At 41.8% G+C, this 17,202-nt stretch overlaps 1 protein-coding gene across 3 annotated transcripts in view; it reads left to right on the top strand.

Moving 5' to 3' along the window:
- Positions 1-354: 354 nt before the first annotated feature.
- RIC1 (RIC1 partner of RAB6A GEF complex) overlaps positions 355-17,202 on the top strand; it is a 115,499-nt gene continuing 98,651 nt past the window's right edge. For all 3 annotated transcript variants that reach the window (XM_085871015.1, XM_085871016.1, XM_085871017.1), the window contains exons 1-3: positions 355-555; positions 9,817-9,899; positions 12,263-12,370. In XM_085871015.1, coding sequence (XP_085727141.1) covers positions 370-555; positions 9,817-9,899; positions 12,263-12,370 — 377 coding nt within the window. In that variant the 5' untranslated portion in view covers positions 355-369. The remainder of the gene's footprint in view (positions 556-9,816; positions 9,900-12,262; positions 12,371-17,202) is intronic.

The following is a 17,202-nucleotide window of genomic DNA, read 5'->3' on the forward strand; positions in this document are numbered from 1 at the left end:
CTTTCCACATTGAGTGGTTTGTGGTTGGAATGTCTCGTGACATTGCGTGGTTTGTGGTTTGAATGTCTACACTACATTGAGTGGTTTGTGGTTGGAATGTCTCACGACATTGAGTGGTTTGAATGTCTCGCTACATTGAGTGGTTTGTGAGTGAAATGTCTCGCTACATTGAGTGGTTTGTGGTTGGAATGTCTCGCTACATTGAGTGGTTTGTGGTTGGAATGTCTCGCTACATTGAGTGGTTTGTGGTTGGAATGTCTCGCTACATTGAGTGGTTTGTGGTTGGAATGTCTCGCTACATTGAGTGGTTTGTGGTTGGAATGTCTCGCTACATTGAGAAGCTTATAATGAGATGTGTTTCCATTGTTGATGAGCTGGGTTTCTGCCCCCCTCCACCCCCACCCCCCCCCCCGCTTCCCTTTCTTTGTTGTGTTTTTTTTTTTCCAGCCAAGCATTTTGATCTCCAGCTACCGTGCATCGGGGAAGGCGGTGGAACAGTTTGGTGGATACAGTTTTGCTGCTTGGCGGGGTGACAGCGGAGCAGTTGCTGTGTCGGTGTGTTCCGGAAAATTCTGCATTCCTCTCGCATTGCAGTTTGCCAGTCTTTTTATTCCCTTTTCTTTCTGTCTTGCTTTGCCAAACTCTGTGTTTCCCTTTCCCACTGTTTTTCTTTTTAATTTCTGGTGTACATTGTATTTGCTTCGAAGGCATGAAGGCATTGTATTTTATTTACTAGCACTCCATGTTGTGTTCAACTACATTTCGAGACGACATAGAATACCAAGAAACACCATTTTATTTATTTCTTTTCATTCTGCAGGTATATATAATTATAAAAATTATTTCCTTAATAAAACTAGAAGGCACTCGGTAGAGCGCATACCTCCGCCACGTCATGCCTGATCCACGGGAACATATCGGGCCCAAAACATTTTTGAAATACCATGTTTTGTGTTGCTACATCGTTTTTGGCCCAATCTGTCAACGGTGAAGAATCACTTTAACAATTAAGTAATTCTCGTATCCAGTTTTATCCGAATCCGTCCACAACTTTTTTTGAGATATCGAGCTATACATCATTTTAGCACGTTCTCTCGATGGTGAAGAATCACTGAAAAATTATCAGATCTGGATCCGGATTTGAATCCTCACCAAAAATCGAATCAGTTCGTCCTTGACGCACGCTGAACCTGCCCACAAAATTTCATCCGAATCTGTTTTTAAGTTGTTTGAGATATCCTGTACACAGACAAACAGACAGACAGGGATCAAAACATTTCCTCCTTCACCTTCGGCGGCGGAGGTAAAAATACAAACTCGGTGACTTAATCAAATGAAACAGTCACGAGTAAATTAAAAGATTAGTTTATGGAAAATGTCCTGACCAAACGAATTGTTCTAGTTTGGCGTAGATGGCATCATTGACGGTGAATAAAGGAATCGAAGGCTCTGCGTGGAAAGAAGAAATGTGTTTAGGACATTTTCATGTACTTGGCCAATAGATTTTAAGAATTTCCAAAATTTGCAGAATGTGTGCTTTCAAACGATATGAAACATTTGATGAGAGCATAGGCAAACGAGTGTATTAAATGAAGCTAGAAATGCTCGCTTCCTTCGGGAGAATTAACAAGTCGTCGCCCCCTCCCCTCCCAGGTAAGGCGGGACGCATGCGCGCGCGCGCGCGCACACACACACACACACACACACACACACACACACACACACACACACACACACACACACACACACACACACACACACACACACACACACACTTGCCTTGTATAATGTGGTGGCATGTGGAAACAAGACGAGTGTTTGAGCTGAGCTGCTCGTTTTGCGCATTTAGGGAATGCTGAAATCTCTAACATTTTGTACACGTTATAATGGGAGCTTGCCCTCCGCTTTTGCCCAGTTTAATTGGAACAGGTTGCAGTAATTATTTTATTTATGTTGATTATTACCATGCAATGACTGTTGGATGTGCATTATTTGGCTCAATTTGTGATGAAAATAATTTATTTCCCTTGTTTCTGGTGGTGGTCTGCCTGATGAAGGCAGGTTCCATGTTGCCAAATGAGCTCCATGGCAAAGACTGCAATGGTGGTTTGCTTTTGCTTTCTCAGTGGTAGTCAGGACAGGATTTTGTGATTTGTTTACGATGCCAGCGATAGCTCGCCTACGCTTCGAGAAAGACACCGACCGTGGCATCTTCACCGTCCACCAACGAATCGTCACCTTCGAATCAAAAGGTTCTAACTAACAAAGATTCAATTGTCAGATAGAACTTTTGATTCGAATGGGACGCCCGGTTTAACGTCCGTCCGAGGGACGGCACACGCATTGATGTGTCGGACTGCCTGCAAAAAAAAAATTTGTGTGAGATTCATCCCAGGCGAGACAGCTCAGCTGCGAGTGTGCGTACCTGTCCGCATTCATGCCTGCCCATTCAATGATTATTATTCATTGATGTTTTAATTTCTCTCGGTAGAAGCGATGGCTTAGGCTGCAATATCGAACCAATCCTCTTTATTATCCAACTATCATAATTGGGTGATAATTTTGGCTGTCGTTGAAGCCTCGGCTTCAGCGTGCGACGCTAAATACCTCGATTTGTGGTTCCCATCCGTGTGACATGTTGTAACCATTGGTCATGTCTCAATTTGTTCATCATGTCACTTGACCCAATATGATCAATTTTGTTTGTCCCAAGCCGACAAAATGAATTGCCTTTCAGACTGAACTTCTTGGGAATTTGTTGCACATTCTCTTCCAGGCAATCTCTGGATTTCATCTCTCAACTCGTGTTCGAGTATATCGGCTGCTCTTACGTGAGGGTCAATCTCAAAGTTCTATCGCTCTGCTTGCAGCTTTTTCAGAAAAATGTCTGAAGACTCACAAAATTAAACACGTCGTTTCCTGATTTGTATGTGTTCGATTTCCAGTTACCTCTGCCACCGAAGGTGAAGGAGGTTATGTTTTCACCCCTTTCTGTCTGTGTACAGGATATCTCAAAAAGTTGTGGATATCTCAAAAAGCTACTAGAAAATTTTCAAGTGATTCTTCACCATCGAGAGATTGGGCCAAAAACGATATATCGCGTGATGTATCATAAAGTTGGGGATGAGTTGTGACAAAACTCGGCGATTTCGTTTGGTTAGGTGAGAAGAACAAAAGCCGATTCGATTTTGGTTCAGGTCCGTCCCAGTTGTTTAATTGATTGACCAGAAGTGCTACATGCGAAAACTCACGACACGCGCTCACCTTTTCAATGGTGATTAAAACCTGGAGCACTCATCTTGCAGGTGATTCAAAATGGTGAAAATCCATCACCCTTACCCCCCCAACCCCCACTCCCACCATCCCCACAACATACCCTACAAATTCTTCAGTGCTATGAATTTATGCCAACTCCCAATGCCCCCATGCATGTGCAAAACATTTTGCTGCATACTGTCCTTTGTTGAAAGGATTCAAGTCATCAATGGCTTGCATGTGTGTTCCATATTTGGCCACATTCTTCTGTGCGAATGTAGGTTGGCGCTTGGTCAAATTTGCAAGCCTTTAACCTCAACCGTTTAATTTCATTCAACCATTCATTCATTGTTAACTTTTCATTTAAACTTGTGCTTTTTTTCTATTAGACATTGCAGTAATTGAGTATAATGTGCAGCAATTGATTTGGTTGGTGTACTACTAGTTTAATGACCATTTTCCCGTTTGAGGAGTTTCGTCTGCTGATGGTCACTCTGCACTTAGTCATGCCAAAAGCTTTGTCCTCCATTAACCCCAACTTGATGTCCACACGACTCTTTATCCTTTTGTGTTGCCCCACATCTGTCTCATCATCCTTAGTTCTGTCCTCTCTATTCTTCTCTTGTCTTCTACACTAATCCCCCCCCCCATCCCCATGTCTCATTACCAAACATCCAAACTAGTCCAGTACAGTCCAAGTGTACTATACATTTTGGTGCTGGATTGGCTTTTTTATTTACATATCTTTGGCTTTGCTTGGGATATTTTTGTGTTGAAATTCCTCTCGACTCGCTCCACTTATTCCATGCTACCCTTATGTTAGTTCTCACAGTTAACTCCGTTCCACCATTCCGTTCCACCATTCCACCTGCATCTGTCTAACATATCTCCCAAGGAACAAAAACTCTTCACCTTTTCCAGCCTAACTTCAAATCCCATACCCACTGCCACCATGTTCTCTGCATCTTGATTTCCACTCCCGCACTTTTTTACATCTGAAATTGCCATCCGCTATACCCAAACTTACATCAACTCGACTGCATTTCCGTTGGCACCACCTTTTGCAAGACACGCATCTCATATAATTTGACCCACACACAAGGCCGTTCGCCACGAACGATCACTTTCCTCTCGTATCTAGATTTTACGCTCAATCCCTTGCACTCTCCATTTCTTCCTTCCAAATATGAAACATCTCCTTTGCTTCTAATTCTGTTTTTTTTCTGTCAAGGCTGTGTCATCTGCATGTAATAATTCCCATGGAAGTCCTACCCTCAACTCTTTCATAAGCGAAGGCAATGGAGGTAATTATCTTCATTCCCAAGGAAGTGAAAATGAAAGACGAGCTGGTCAAAAAGCGAATCTCTTTTTTTTATTTATTTATTTATTTATTTATTGTCCTCGCCGAAGGACAGGGTATTGCATTTGGGTCTCTGTCTGTCGTTCGTTCGTTCGTTCGTTACTTGCAAAATCGAACATTCTTCAAGTTATTGGTTCGTGAATTTTGTCTGTCTGATTGTCGCCTACAGGTCACAATTTTCAACCGATATTCATGAAACCTCTCATGAAACTCTACCACATGATAGAGTTTGGCATAAGGAAGAGGCCTATTGTTTTTGAGGTCAAAAGGTCAACATAGGCTAAAGGTCAACAACTTAGGTGGGATTTCTAAAATCCTCAATTTTTCATCCGATTGACTTGAACTTTGAAGAGGATTTTCAGATCAGGTCACTGAATTCAACCACCAATTATTTTTGAGGTCCACATGGGACAAAAGGTCAACATGGGCCGAATTTCTAAAATTGTCAATTTTCATCCGATTGAGTTGATATTTGAAGAGGATGTACAATTCAGGTCACTGAATTCAACTAGCCAATTATTTTTGAGGTCAACATCGACCAAAAGGTCAACATAGGCCAGAGATCAACAACTAAGGTGTTTTTTCTTAAATCCTCAATTTTCATCCGATTGACTTTAAATTTGAAGAGGATTTATAATTCACGTCGATGAATTCAACTCGCCAATTATTTTGGAGGTCAACATGGTACCAAGGTCAACAACAAAGGTGGTATTTCTAAAATCCTCAATTTTCATCTCATTGACTTGAAATTTGAAGAGTTGTTGCATATTTGGTCATTGAATTCAACCACCAATTATTTTTGAGGTCAAATTTGTTTTATGGATTTTGCAAGTGTCGTGCTGTGCACAACGTCGTCTTTTTATTTATTTGTTTGTTTGTTTGTCCGCACAGAACTTTAGTGTTTTTCTCCGCAACCACTTGTTGGATTGAGACAAATTTTTTCACCATTGATGCGACTACTCATGTCGAATGTTTTAATGATAATTATGATGTCGTCGGTCATGTGGTGTGGCAGCCATGTTGGAAAAATGTAAAAACTTTGGACCTCTGTATCTCTGAAACCGCATCAAGGAAAACATTGAAACTTGGCACATAGCAAGTACTCGTCATGAGGGATGCATGTGATTTATTTGTATTTATATATTTTTAATGTCATTGCTGCCTTTGTTATGACGTCATAATTGCTTATGTAGAATGCTACATCCGATCAGTGTGAAAAATTTTGAGGGTCATCTCAGGATAAACTGGTCCACCAAATTTTTTTTTGATGATATCATCGGTCACATGATTCAGCAGGCATATTGTTTTTTTGTTTGTTTGTTTTAAACCTTCAAAAATAATCTTCTCTGAAACGACTGAACTGATCGAGGTGAAACTTTACATGTATGACTGCTTATTCATGAGAAACAAAAGGTTCACACGTATGACGCCATTGGTCACATGGTTTGGCAGCTATTTTGGATTTACCCGAAAATCGAGGGGAACTTCACCTAATGTTCCCCAAGGCATGCGTGTGAAAAGTTGTTTAGGAATAATTTATGTCACATGGTTTGGTTGCCATTTTGGATTTCAGAAAAATATTAAATGATGTTTTACCGACCTGGAACCGCTTAAACAATCGATGTGGAACTTCACAATTGTGATCTGGTGGTGATGGGGAATATATGTTTTAAATTTCAACTTGATCGGACACATAGTCTGGCAGCCAGAGTTATTTAATTTTTTGATGTGGGTTTAGTTTTTTTTGAATAAGGCTCATTTGGCTGTGCCTGGATGGATTTGAGGATAGGAGTATCAGCTGAAATGCAAATCCTATCCAGGTTCCTCCTGATTATTTCATCTTTTTTTTTTTTGCTTTTTGGATTCCTTCTGATGACTCCAATGCAGGACTGTACCTATTTGGTCTTCCATTTGGTTTGAATTGAATTTATTGGGTCAACAAATAAAATAATTGACAAAGAAAATGAGAACCTGGATGGCTATCACACCTGTATGGATGCCAGAATGCAACAGCAGGTAGAGGAATTGGGATTTTGTAAGCGCCAGGGTGGTGGTTTGGCTGAGGAGGTGCAAAAGTTGGAAATTCGTGTAACAGAACAAGAGCGGGTGTTAGTTGCTAAAGGCCTGCAGGGGCCACAATTAACTGAGGAAAGGATGGATGAGATGTTGCAGTAGCGGCTGAACACTTGAGTCAATGCCATCGAGGGAGAGGTGGTAGAACCAAAAGTTTCTGTTATTCTCAGAGGTGACGTTGATGGTTCTGTTAAGACCATGCTTGGGCTGATTGACTCGTACAAAGCCAATGGTGAAGTTAAACTGAACTTGCTGCACTCTGGCATTGGGGATGTTGCTGAAAAGGTTCGAGCAGATTTGGCAGAGCCAATGTTTGAACCGTTTGTAGAACATGTAGTAGAGGAGAGCGACAGTAATGTTGACATGTCAAGTACCAAACAAGTGCCTGATCTTGAAACAATCGAAAGTGAGCTTGCTGATGTAAACTCTGGAGAAAGAATTGCTCAATTTGAAAAGTGTTTAACCACTTTGCAGTCACAGATGGACCTCAAGAGGAAGAGCAGGATGCTTGTCAAATGGACAAGTGGGAAAGTGATGTTTTCAAAAGCAATTTACAGAACCAATCCCATAGTTCAGATCTGGATAATAGTTCTAAAGGCCAATTACTCACCGTTTCTGAACCTTGTGGAAGTGATGCCAAGGCAGAAGGTTATGACGAGTCTCATCCTTCTCGCTGTTATAATGCAGATGGTACAGATGTCGTTGAGAGTGGATCGACAAATGTTTTGTGATGAGTGTACAATAGGGAGTGAGAGGTTGGACACTGTGAAGGAAAATGACATTGAAGTTGCAAAGATGCTGGTTGAGGAAAGTGATCTTCCTGAAGCATTGCTTCTTGAACTTGGCACTTGCAGGAAGGCAAATCTTGAAGTTTATTTTGTTGAGCCAATATTGGAGCAGTCCCTAGAAAGGTGTGTTGTGGAGGAGAGTTGCAGCAACTGTGGCTTCTTTTTGGTTGAGCGGGAGGCTCATCTTGAATCGGGCCGGGATGAGTCAGGTGCAGGCTTTGAAGAGAAGCATGCCCGCATTTGCATCTTGGGCATCCACCGAGAACAAGGTTCCAACACCTTCTGTAATGTCACAGGCACTCTCTCCCTTTCCAGCGACTCTATTCTCTGTTGGAAGTTCTGCAATTTGCTCCACAAGCTTTTGCACGATGGATGCCCCAGTGTTCTGCGGGATTCCTCACTTCTGGTTGGTCGCAGGTAGAACCACCTTCATGACCATTATGGTCAACGTGTGGCCACCTGCCGCATGATCATGAAAAAAAATTGACTTCCACATTAAGGGGCCCGTTTTTCCATCTGGCTTGGCAATGACTGACAAAGAGCTTGATGCTGTGGGAGAAAATGGCATTAACGCCGTTTTTCAGCTGACACTGGAGCTGTTTGGTGATTATGGATTGTGAGCTCAGCCTTTTTGAAGCAGTTTTTGCATCTTTGGATCATTCGTGCATTATCTCAATGACACAGGCTGGACAGTGTTATCTGGCACCTCTCACCCAGGTCATTCAAGATTTGAGTCACCTCTATGATTATGTTGTTCGACCGCTCTTCTGCTTGCATTCCAGCTTGCCAGCAGACACTCTTCTGAGACACAGGGAGCGATTCAATTAACAGTTTTGCCGGCTCAGAGTATTTCCTCAAGTCCTGCAACCTGCAGTACTTCAAACAGCTCATCCAAATTCCTTGCTTATTTTGAGAAATTTCATGATTTTCTGAGGGTGTCTGCAATGGCTGAACATGTGAGTCCAGGAGCGATGATTCCAGGCGAGGAAGAACCGGAACCAGAACCACAGCCTTTGCTGATTCCAGAATCCAGCATTACAGAAGGACCCGCTGAAAAAGATCTGCTGATAGAGAGTTTATGCCAGGAGAACTGGGCCTTGCATACTGAACTGCATTCCTTCAAGAGCAAAGCCCAGAAAGTGGTGAATAGTCTTCGGGAGAGAGTACGTGAGCTGGAAGCTGAGTCGGACAGCGATCGCAGCTTTGAAGAGAGAATACCCCCACTTTTTCTGAATGTAGAGGATTGTGGTGATGAAGATGATGCTCAGCATTTTTCATTGGATGAACTTGCAGTTGCTGATGTACCCCCAAAATCCTTTCCAGATGTCAGCCTTATAGATTCATCAACAAAGGATATTGAGGGGAAACAGCTGGATGGATTGCATGATGAAGGTGAATTGCCAAATACTGGACTTTTTGGCAATGAGAACTGTGCTGAATGTTATGAAGGATTTTGAAAGTTTTCTTTAAACCCAGTGGTTTTTCGCTCTTCTGACTTTGCATCCGCATGACTGCTGAAAAGATACGCTGATGTCAGAACATTGAGACATCTCTGTTACAGCATCAACTTGCAACACCTTTTTTGAAATTATGGGTAGCATGGTGTCTTAACTCTCCACCGGATAATCTTAGCAGACCGGAAAATCAGCTTAACGTCTCCTCCGAAGGACAAGCACACTTGATGGTGAAACTGCTCTGCTTGCAAAGCACGAGCATGACAGTTTATCGTCAGGCGAGCAATTGAACTCAGACTATCCAGCTCAAAGGTGAGTCTACTTCCTGTGAGCTCTCCTGTCAGCCTTGCAAATTTACCATATGCAGTAGATTCAGTTCGTGAATTCAGGCAGTTAGGTGAATTAATTTCGATAAGCTTTTGAAAAAATATTTTTTATTTTTTGCAATTATCTTGTCTTCATTCGACATCTCGTTTAATTGAGAGTCTGTTCTATCATTCAAACAATGATTGTCTTGTACATTTTATAATGGCTTTGCCAAAAGCAAAAGTTTCTGTAGTTATGAGATTTTTCTGTTGTATCGCCATTGAGACAAAGTGAATAGCTAATGGCAAATTTCCAGCGTTGCTCGTTTTCTTTTTCTTTTTTTCCATATCAATAATCGCATTGTACAAAAGTGCATACTGATGTGAGAAAAAGGCTTTGTGAATATTATGCACCCTGCAGATTGCAAAATGTTGATTGTGAAATCAAAAGGGGAGGTTGAGCTGAGAAAAGTTGTGATATGACTTTCCTAACTGCTTTGGCACATGATCGATGTGCTCCCACTATTGTGCCTTTTTTTGTTGCGCTAAATATTTGTTTGTCCCCTGCCTTTATCTTTCAGACTCGGCATGGTTATGTGCTGCTCTTCGAGGTCCAGGTGGTTGGTAACAAAGATCGCAGAGTGTATGAGGCAGTTAACCACAGGTGAGTGTTCAATGGCTGATGCATGTTTTGCTAAGATCTCATTCTCTTCCTATTGGTACCATGTTTGTATTCATTATACTGAATCGGTTATCTAGCTGGATGCCTGTTGAGCTTTTTTTATTTATTTTTTCAATTTTTATTTTATTTGCACTGACGGTTTCATTTTCTTTGGGAAGTTAACCCCTCACAAAAAGTTTGGGAGTTGACGGTTTCATTTTCTTTGGGAAGTTAACCCCTCACAAAAAGTTTGGGAGTTTCGCGGCATCTTGGTTGGGAGTTTGATTGTTATTGTTTGAACCAATTTTCAAATTTGTATAGAACATAATCCTTAAGATTAAATTTTGGAAAGGATAAAACATCTTCACCAATTTATTTATTAATTTTATCAATTTGTCTCAATGACGATTCATTTTAATAAGATTTTACAGCCAGCCTTGTTGGAGAGGTTGTAGTGCCTCATAATCGAAGAACCTTGGCCTCTATCTTAAAAAGATATATTTTTAATCTCTGACATGATTGAAGTTGGACGAGATTATTTCCAAATCTTAAATCGTTCCTTTTACAGTAAACCCTCAAATATAGTGGGTTTCGACAAATTGCTGGCAACCTATTTTTCTGATTTAGTTATCGTGGGATTTAATTTCATCCAATCCCGGTTTTTGAGCTGAGATGAGTTATCGTTTGCATCCACATGTACGTTTACCTCCCATTACGAGCCTTTTGTTGCTCGTGCACCATTTTTAATGGTGCCCTGTGTGCCAAAAGGTAGAGAAAGGTTACAACGTTGGTTAAAAAAAAAATTCGAGTTATTAGGTTGGCATAAAGTGGAAGTGTGGCATCTGTTGGGTACCATTACGGGATCTATTGATCGACTGTGCAGTTTAATCTGTAAAAGTGAGTCAAATATCTGTGTGAGTGTTGCCGCCAGTGCTATGCAAAGTGCAAAAGTCTCATTACAGTCCAGTGATCCTCATAATGAAAGGATGGAAAAGCCCTTAATATTTGTATTGGGGACCAAACACAGAAAAATGTGCCTTCGGGTGGACAAGTGGGTGATACAGGAGAAATCATTGCGGATTTACCAATGTTTCCACGAGGAACCCGGGGCTGAAGACTAGTTAAACCACAGCTACCCACAAGTTCCACTCCAGCAAGGGCTGGATAAAAAAAAACAGCCTTTTTACAGCCATTTTTCCCTGCTGAGCAGGGGTTAGCTATTTGCGGGCTCCATGCAATCATGGTCCCCTTCTTGAGGCAATGTTTTTTTTTTTATGGCCTGATGCCAACCCTGGTTGCCTCTTATGCCACACAGGGATATGGTACACCTATTCCAACTGGGGAATACACTGGGACCAGTACACTGGTACTCATTTCACCGACCTCAGAAGGATGACAGGCTGAGTCAACCCCTGGTGTTCATTGAGTAGCCAATGGGGCTCAAACTCAGGACCCGAGAATCCCAAGCCAGCCACCCTAACCACTAAGCCAACACCAGGCTCCCATGGGCTGGTTTGAGAAATTCAAAAGAATCGGCCTCCATAATGTCAAATTGGTCAGGGAAGCAGCATCGGCAGACCATGATACCATGGAAAACTTCCCAAGGAGTTCCTCTGATTGCGACTTCCCCTCCGCTCCCACCTCTTGTTCATCTGTGTGTTGTACCATCCCCCGAAAAGCAACGACTCCATCTAAATCTCTGATCCGAGATGGGACTATTCTGGAAGAGAATTCCATGTCGTACCTTCCTGTTCAAGCAGGAAAGATCTGCTCCAAGGTTGAAGGTGGTTAAGGATTATCTTGCCCTTCTCCTGTGTGGCAATGTAGATGGCGCCTTTGTCGTAAAAGCAATGCTGCTCTTCGATCGCTGAAATCCCACTCCCCTCTCCCCTCACCCCTCACCCCTCACCCCAATCCCCACCCTCCACTCTAACAGCATAATCATCATCCTGAGGTAAGTCTTGTGGTTTATATTTATGGCACAGTATGTAATATTTTTACCCTCATCCACCTCATTATTTTGTAAAAATCACCTCGCGTTTTGGAATCCATTAAAAAGGTAAAAGTCGTGTGTTTGTTTTTTATTTTATCCTGTATTTAATTTATTTACATGGTTACTGATATTTTAACATTTATTTAGATTTATTTTACATGTTTATTTCTGGCTGCCGCTAACCTTCCTACTATATTTTCTTGAAGCCCAGGAACCTAACCCCCCCTTTTTCCATACAAAAATGGTTTTAACTATCGTGGCATTTTCCAGGAGCGTAACCCCCACGATATTTGAGTGTTTACGGTCCTGCACAATCGTAAGATAAAAATGTTGTCATTGTAATACAGGCCCTTAAATTTTATTTTCATTTCAGAGGAAGCCCCATACGCCATGGCTCACCTGGCATGAAAGACAATGCTCGGCTATCTGCGCTCTCATTATGCTTAGCCAAGGTGCTGGACTTGCAGGCTGCAATCACCAGGTAAACAAAAAAAGAAAATTCATCCACTCACTGCTTATATGTGATGACTAGGACAGCCAGTCATCTGACTGAGGAATACTTGCTGAGATTTTTCTGTGATTGTTTGGTATATTGGTACCTTACAGTCATACAAATAAAACATTGGCATTGATAATATTTACGTCAACACAGTGTTATAATTATTTTTCTCAAACAACCTAGACTACTTTACTTGTAAACATTTTGGATATCTTTGCATTATCTGATTTCCATTGTTGTTTTTAAAAACTTCTTTTTTTTAATGAATGAAATGGGAATTGTCATTCCTGCTTTTATCACGCATGTTATTAATTTAATTTGAGTGCAGACTTCCACTCGTATTAGCATTCCTGTATTGTTTGTGTTTAACAATATTGAAGCTTGTATCGGAATGCTTTATTGCAGTGATGTGTTTTTTTGTTTTTTTTTTCATTTTGTTAAACTTGGCTACGCTAGATGGGAATTCTTCGCTGCTGCAATGTGAAACGATAGGTCAGGTCAGGTATGGGAGCATGTGCCAGAACAGCACGTCGCTGCGTCCACTTTCCGCCGGTACTCCAGGGGCCTCCGTCTGGCCATCCCCCAGGCAGATGCCAGGCCCATCCCCATCTCCTTGAGATGATGGTCAACCTGTTGCAACCATGAGGCACGTGGTCGACCCACTGACCTCCTCCACTCATGAGACTCCCTCGCTGAGAGAATCTGGTGAGCAGGATCAGAGTCAGGAAAACGAGCCACATGTCCATACAGCCGCAACTGACGCTCACGGACTATGCAGGTAACAAATCTCATCCGAGTCTCTCTCAGCAACCGCTCGTTGGACACAAAATCCGACCAGCGATAGCCAAGGATTCTCCGAAGAGACCTGGTACCAAAGGAATTAAGTCTCCGTCTCAGATCCTTGGTCAGAGTCCAAGTCTCGCACCCATAGAGCAAGACTGGAAGTACCAAGGACCTGAAGACTCGGACTTTCGTCCTCCCGCACAGGTACCGGCAGCGCCACACCCCATGATCCAGTGAATCCATGACTCCCCAGGCCCGACCCAGACGTCTATTGACCTCTGACTCGCAGCCAGCAGAGACATGAATATCACTGCCAAGGTAAGTGAATCTCTCCACGACCTCAACATCCTCACCACAAACAGACACAGACAGGACAGCAGCATCCAAGATGTCACCGAAAGCCTGGATCTTAGTTTTGACCCAAGAAACCCGTAATCCCAACGGCTCCGACTCCTCATTCAGCACCTCGAGGGCCCCCAAGAGGATGTCTAAAGTCTCCGCAAAGATGACTGCATCATCTGCAAAGTCAAGGTCCGAGATCTTGACATTCCCAAATGACGCACCGCAACTTGATCTCTCCGACATCCTCCCTAGAATCCAGTCCATACAAGTGCTGAAAAGTGTGGGAGCAAGTACACATCCCTGACGAACTCCAGTAACAACTGGAAATAAGTCAGAGATGGTACCACCACACTTCACAGCACTCTCAGTACCAGAGTAGAGTTCAGACATCAGATCGATCAGTTTTGGTGGCACCCCACGAAGACCAAGAATCCTCCAGAGGACGTCCCGATTCACTGAATCGAACGCTTTACAGAGATCAACATAGGCTGCAAGCAGCCCCTGCCGAAACTCTCGTCTGCGTTCGGTGAGGACACGAAGTGCAAGGATACGGTCAATCGTTGACCTCTTTGATATATTACATTAGATTTCATGAAATGATTAATCATAATAGTTGAGAACTCGCATTTATCAATTTTGTATTGTTTTTTTTTCAAGGCAGTGAGATAAGAAGCACTTTATTTTATGCAGAACATGTAAGGGGTACCCAACATTTGCTCGGTGCTGTTCTTATCCTGTTGGCATTTTGAAGAAATCAAATATTGTTTTTTTTTCTATTTCTTTTTGTGGGTGCCAAAAACACTTCCCTACACACACTGAAGAATGGGGTTGGGGATCATTTAATATCAACTTTAATTTGTTTTTTTCAAAACATTGTTTTCCCCGAAAAATAACTCTTCGGTACTCACTAATGAACCCCTGAAAGCTTGACGAGGATCCGTTTGGCCATCCCTGAAAAAAATTGCGACACACGCACATCTCTTGTATAGACTAGTAAATACAACCTGTCGCTTCACTTCTGGGAATATTGAGAGAGAGAGAGATAAGAGATCCATCCATCCCTTCTATTCATTCCATCCATACATTCCTATGCCTGGTGTTGGCTTAATGGTTATGGCAGTGGGCCTGGGATCATAGGATCCTGAGTTCATATCCCACTCTGCTGTTGAATTAATACCAGGTGGGGTTGACTCTGCCTGTCATCCTTCTGAGGTCAGCAAAATGAGTCCCAGCTTGCTGGTATCCTCTGTCAGAGTGGCGACCTGTCCAGGATTGTGTCCAATAGCAAAGGAGACTGCTAAGGCACCACCGAGGCTTTGCACAGAGTATGGCTGCAATGGATGGATGAACCTATTCCTTCCTTACATCCAACCATTGATAAAGAACGGCAGGTCTGGCACTGCATGACACTATGGGGCGCAACACAGACAGGTGGTTGATCGATGTAGTTTTGATTGTGTTGCACAGAGGGACATTGTGGGTACTTTTGCCATGTATTGTCATGGCTTGCAAACGAACATCCAAGCAGCTTGTAGAGTGCTTGCCAACTGACTTAAGCATTCGATCAAGTACTACAACAAAATGGTTGATGAGGAACGTCAGGCTTGGCAAACAATTGGTGATCACCGATTGGTCATATTAAACACCTCCCAGAGGCGTCCGTCTGGAACGTCAAAAAATGTCCGAATTGGACAAATGAACACTTTTTTTTCTTTTTTTTTTGTTAGCAGCAGGAACTGCTACTGCGGTCACTTAGGAAGTTTGAATATTGAAATTCGGCTTAAATCAAGAGATTCTAGAAGTTATCGCATTTGTGGATGTGAAAAAAATGCCACAAACACTGGAGTCTCTGGGCGTTTATACGCATTGTGATGTGTCCAGTGATTTGTGGATGACACGTTTGTAAGGGATAATTAAATAACGCCACTAATTATCTTCAAAAGGGGTGTTCGCTTTTGGGAATATTGAGACAGAGACAGACTTTGACTTTGACTTTTGAAGCTTTTTTATTATAAAAATAGAAAACACCACCAAACCATGTGAATCCCTAACCCATATAACATTGTATACATTTGTATCTGGCTGCACATGTGCAAGCCATACTCAAATGAAAGGGATTAAAATTATAAGTATATGCACAGTTTGTTCTCTTTAGATTCACACAAAACACCGTCAATGCACCATAATTCTTCAAATACATGGAGGCTGCTCATATTCAAATGAAACGCGTGCTCTAGTTGTATCCATGCATAAATCATTCCTTTGATGCAACAAAGTACATTCCCATTGCTTTCACTTGCTAATTTCCCTTTCCTGGTTTTGTAAATAGCAAGCTTTGCAATACCCAGTAGGAAATTAAGAACCAGCATCACAGGTTTTTTTTTTTTAGCACTGGTACATGCAATGCCATACACAAAAACAGAGACGGAAAAAACAACTTTAAATTTGCAAAAAATTAATTGAAGGAGCAGAAAGAGAGGTGTTAATCTCTTGCATTCAATGAATGCATGGTGCATAGTTTCTACATCATTACAGAAAGGACATACATTAGACACGAGAGAATTAAACTTATGAAGTAGCGTTTGTGTCGCTAGGGCCTGATGGGCTAGTCTCCAATTTAGATCTCCTGTTCTACCGACTGTCGGAAATTTGTACATTGCGTTCCAGACGAGTGAGGAAGGCTCCTGCAGGTAAGAAGTCCTTCCATTTATTCTTTACGGGTTCTTTAGAACTGGGTAAAACGGTTTCCAGACAAGTTAGATAAATTGTTTTCCTTCCCATGACATGGAACACCCTGGTTTCTTCACTGCTTGTGGAGAACACCCCAAGTTGCTTTTCCGAGGTGGTTAGGAGCTCTGGGAAGAATAGACGAGGGTCTGCTTCCTCATCAACTCCGTTCCATCCAATGTTTAGTTTTTCAAACGTCTGGATTACTGTTTTTATCACTTTGTTCACTATTCGAACTGATCACAACCCAACTTGAGATGACACATAACTGGCAGGTAGCCATTGTCTCAGGGAAGGCTCCGAGTACAGGCAAAATGTCGAATGACCTCACACAAATTGCAACAAAAGCAAACTCAACAGATTTTGATTCCTGGATATGTCCTCAGTGAGAGAGAAAAAAGTCCTAAGGAATCCTCCGGGGGGAAAGTCCTGAAATCATGGAAATCCAATATGGCCGCCACCCGGCTTCGGGGAAAATGAGAAAATTGTAAAGATTGATATTTTAAAATGTAAATATATGTTTTTCTGCATTCTAATTGTTTCTAGTTATGGTCAGTATATTGATATACAAGAATAATTATAAAAAAGTGAAATGTATTGAGGGTAAAATAAAAAATTATAGCTTTTTTGTCCACAAATGTCAAATTTTTGTCCCGAAAAAAAAAAAGATTTACCTGACACTGATTTTGGCTCCTGGACAAAAAAAAAAAAAGAAATGTTGAAGACACAAGATGAAATCAAGTCTATGGCAATACAATATAATTATGTAAATCATTGAAACATGACAAAATTCACAATTCCACTCAGGGCAATCACATCTGCCTGACGAAGGTTTCGAAATGAAAATTCGCATTAAACTCAGAAACTACATCCATTATAAACTTACGATACATGTTGAGAAAAATCAAGCGTTTAAAGTTAGAACTCGACAATGTCGTCATCATCCTCATCATTGTCACATG

Source organism: Eptatretus burgeri, chromosome 2 (assembly GCF_056783735.1).
Source record: "Eptatretus burgeri isolate ZD-2024b chromosome 2, Ebu_testis_v1, whole genome shotgun sequence".
Lineage (NCBI taxonomy): Eukaryota > Metazoa > Chordata > Myxini > Myxiniformes > Myxinidae > Eptatretus > Eptatretus burgeri.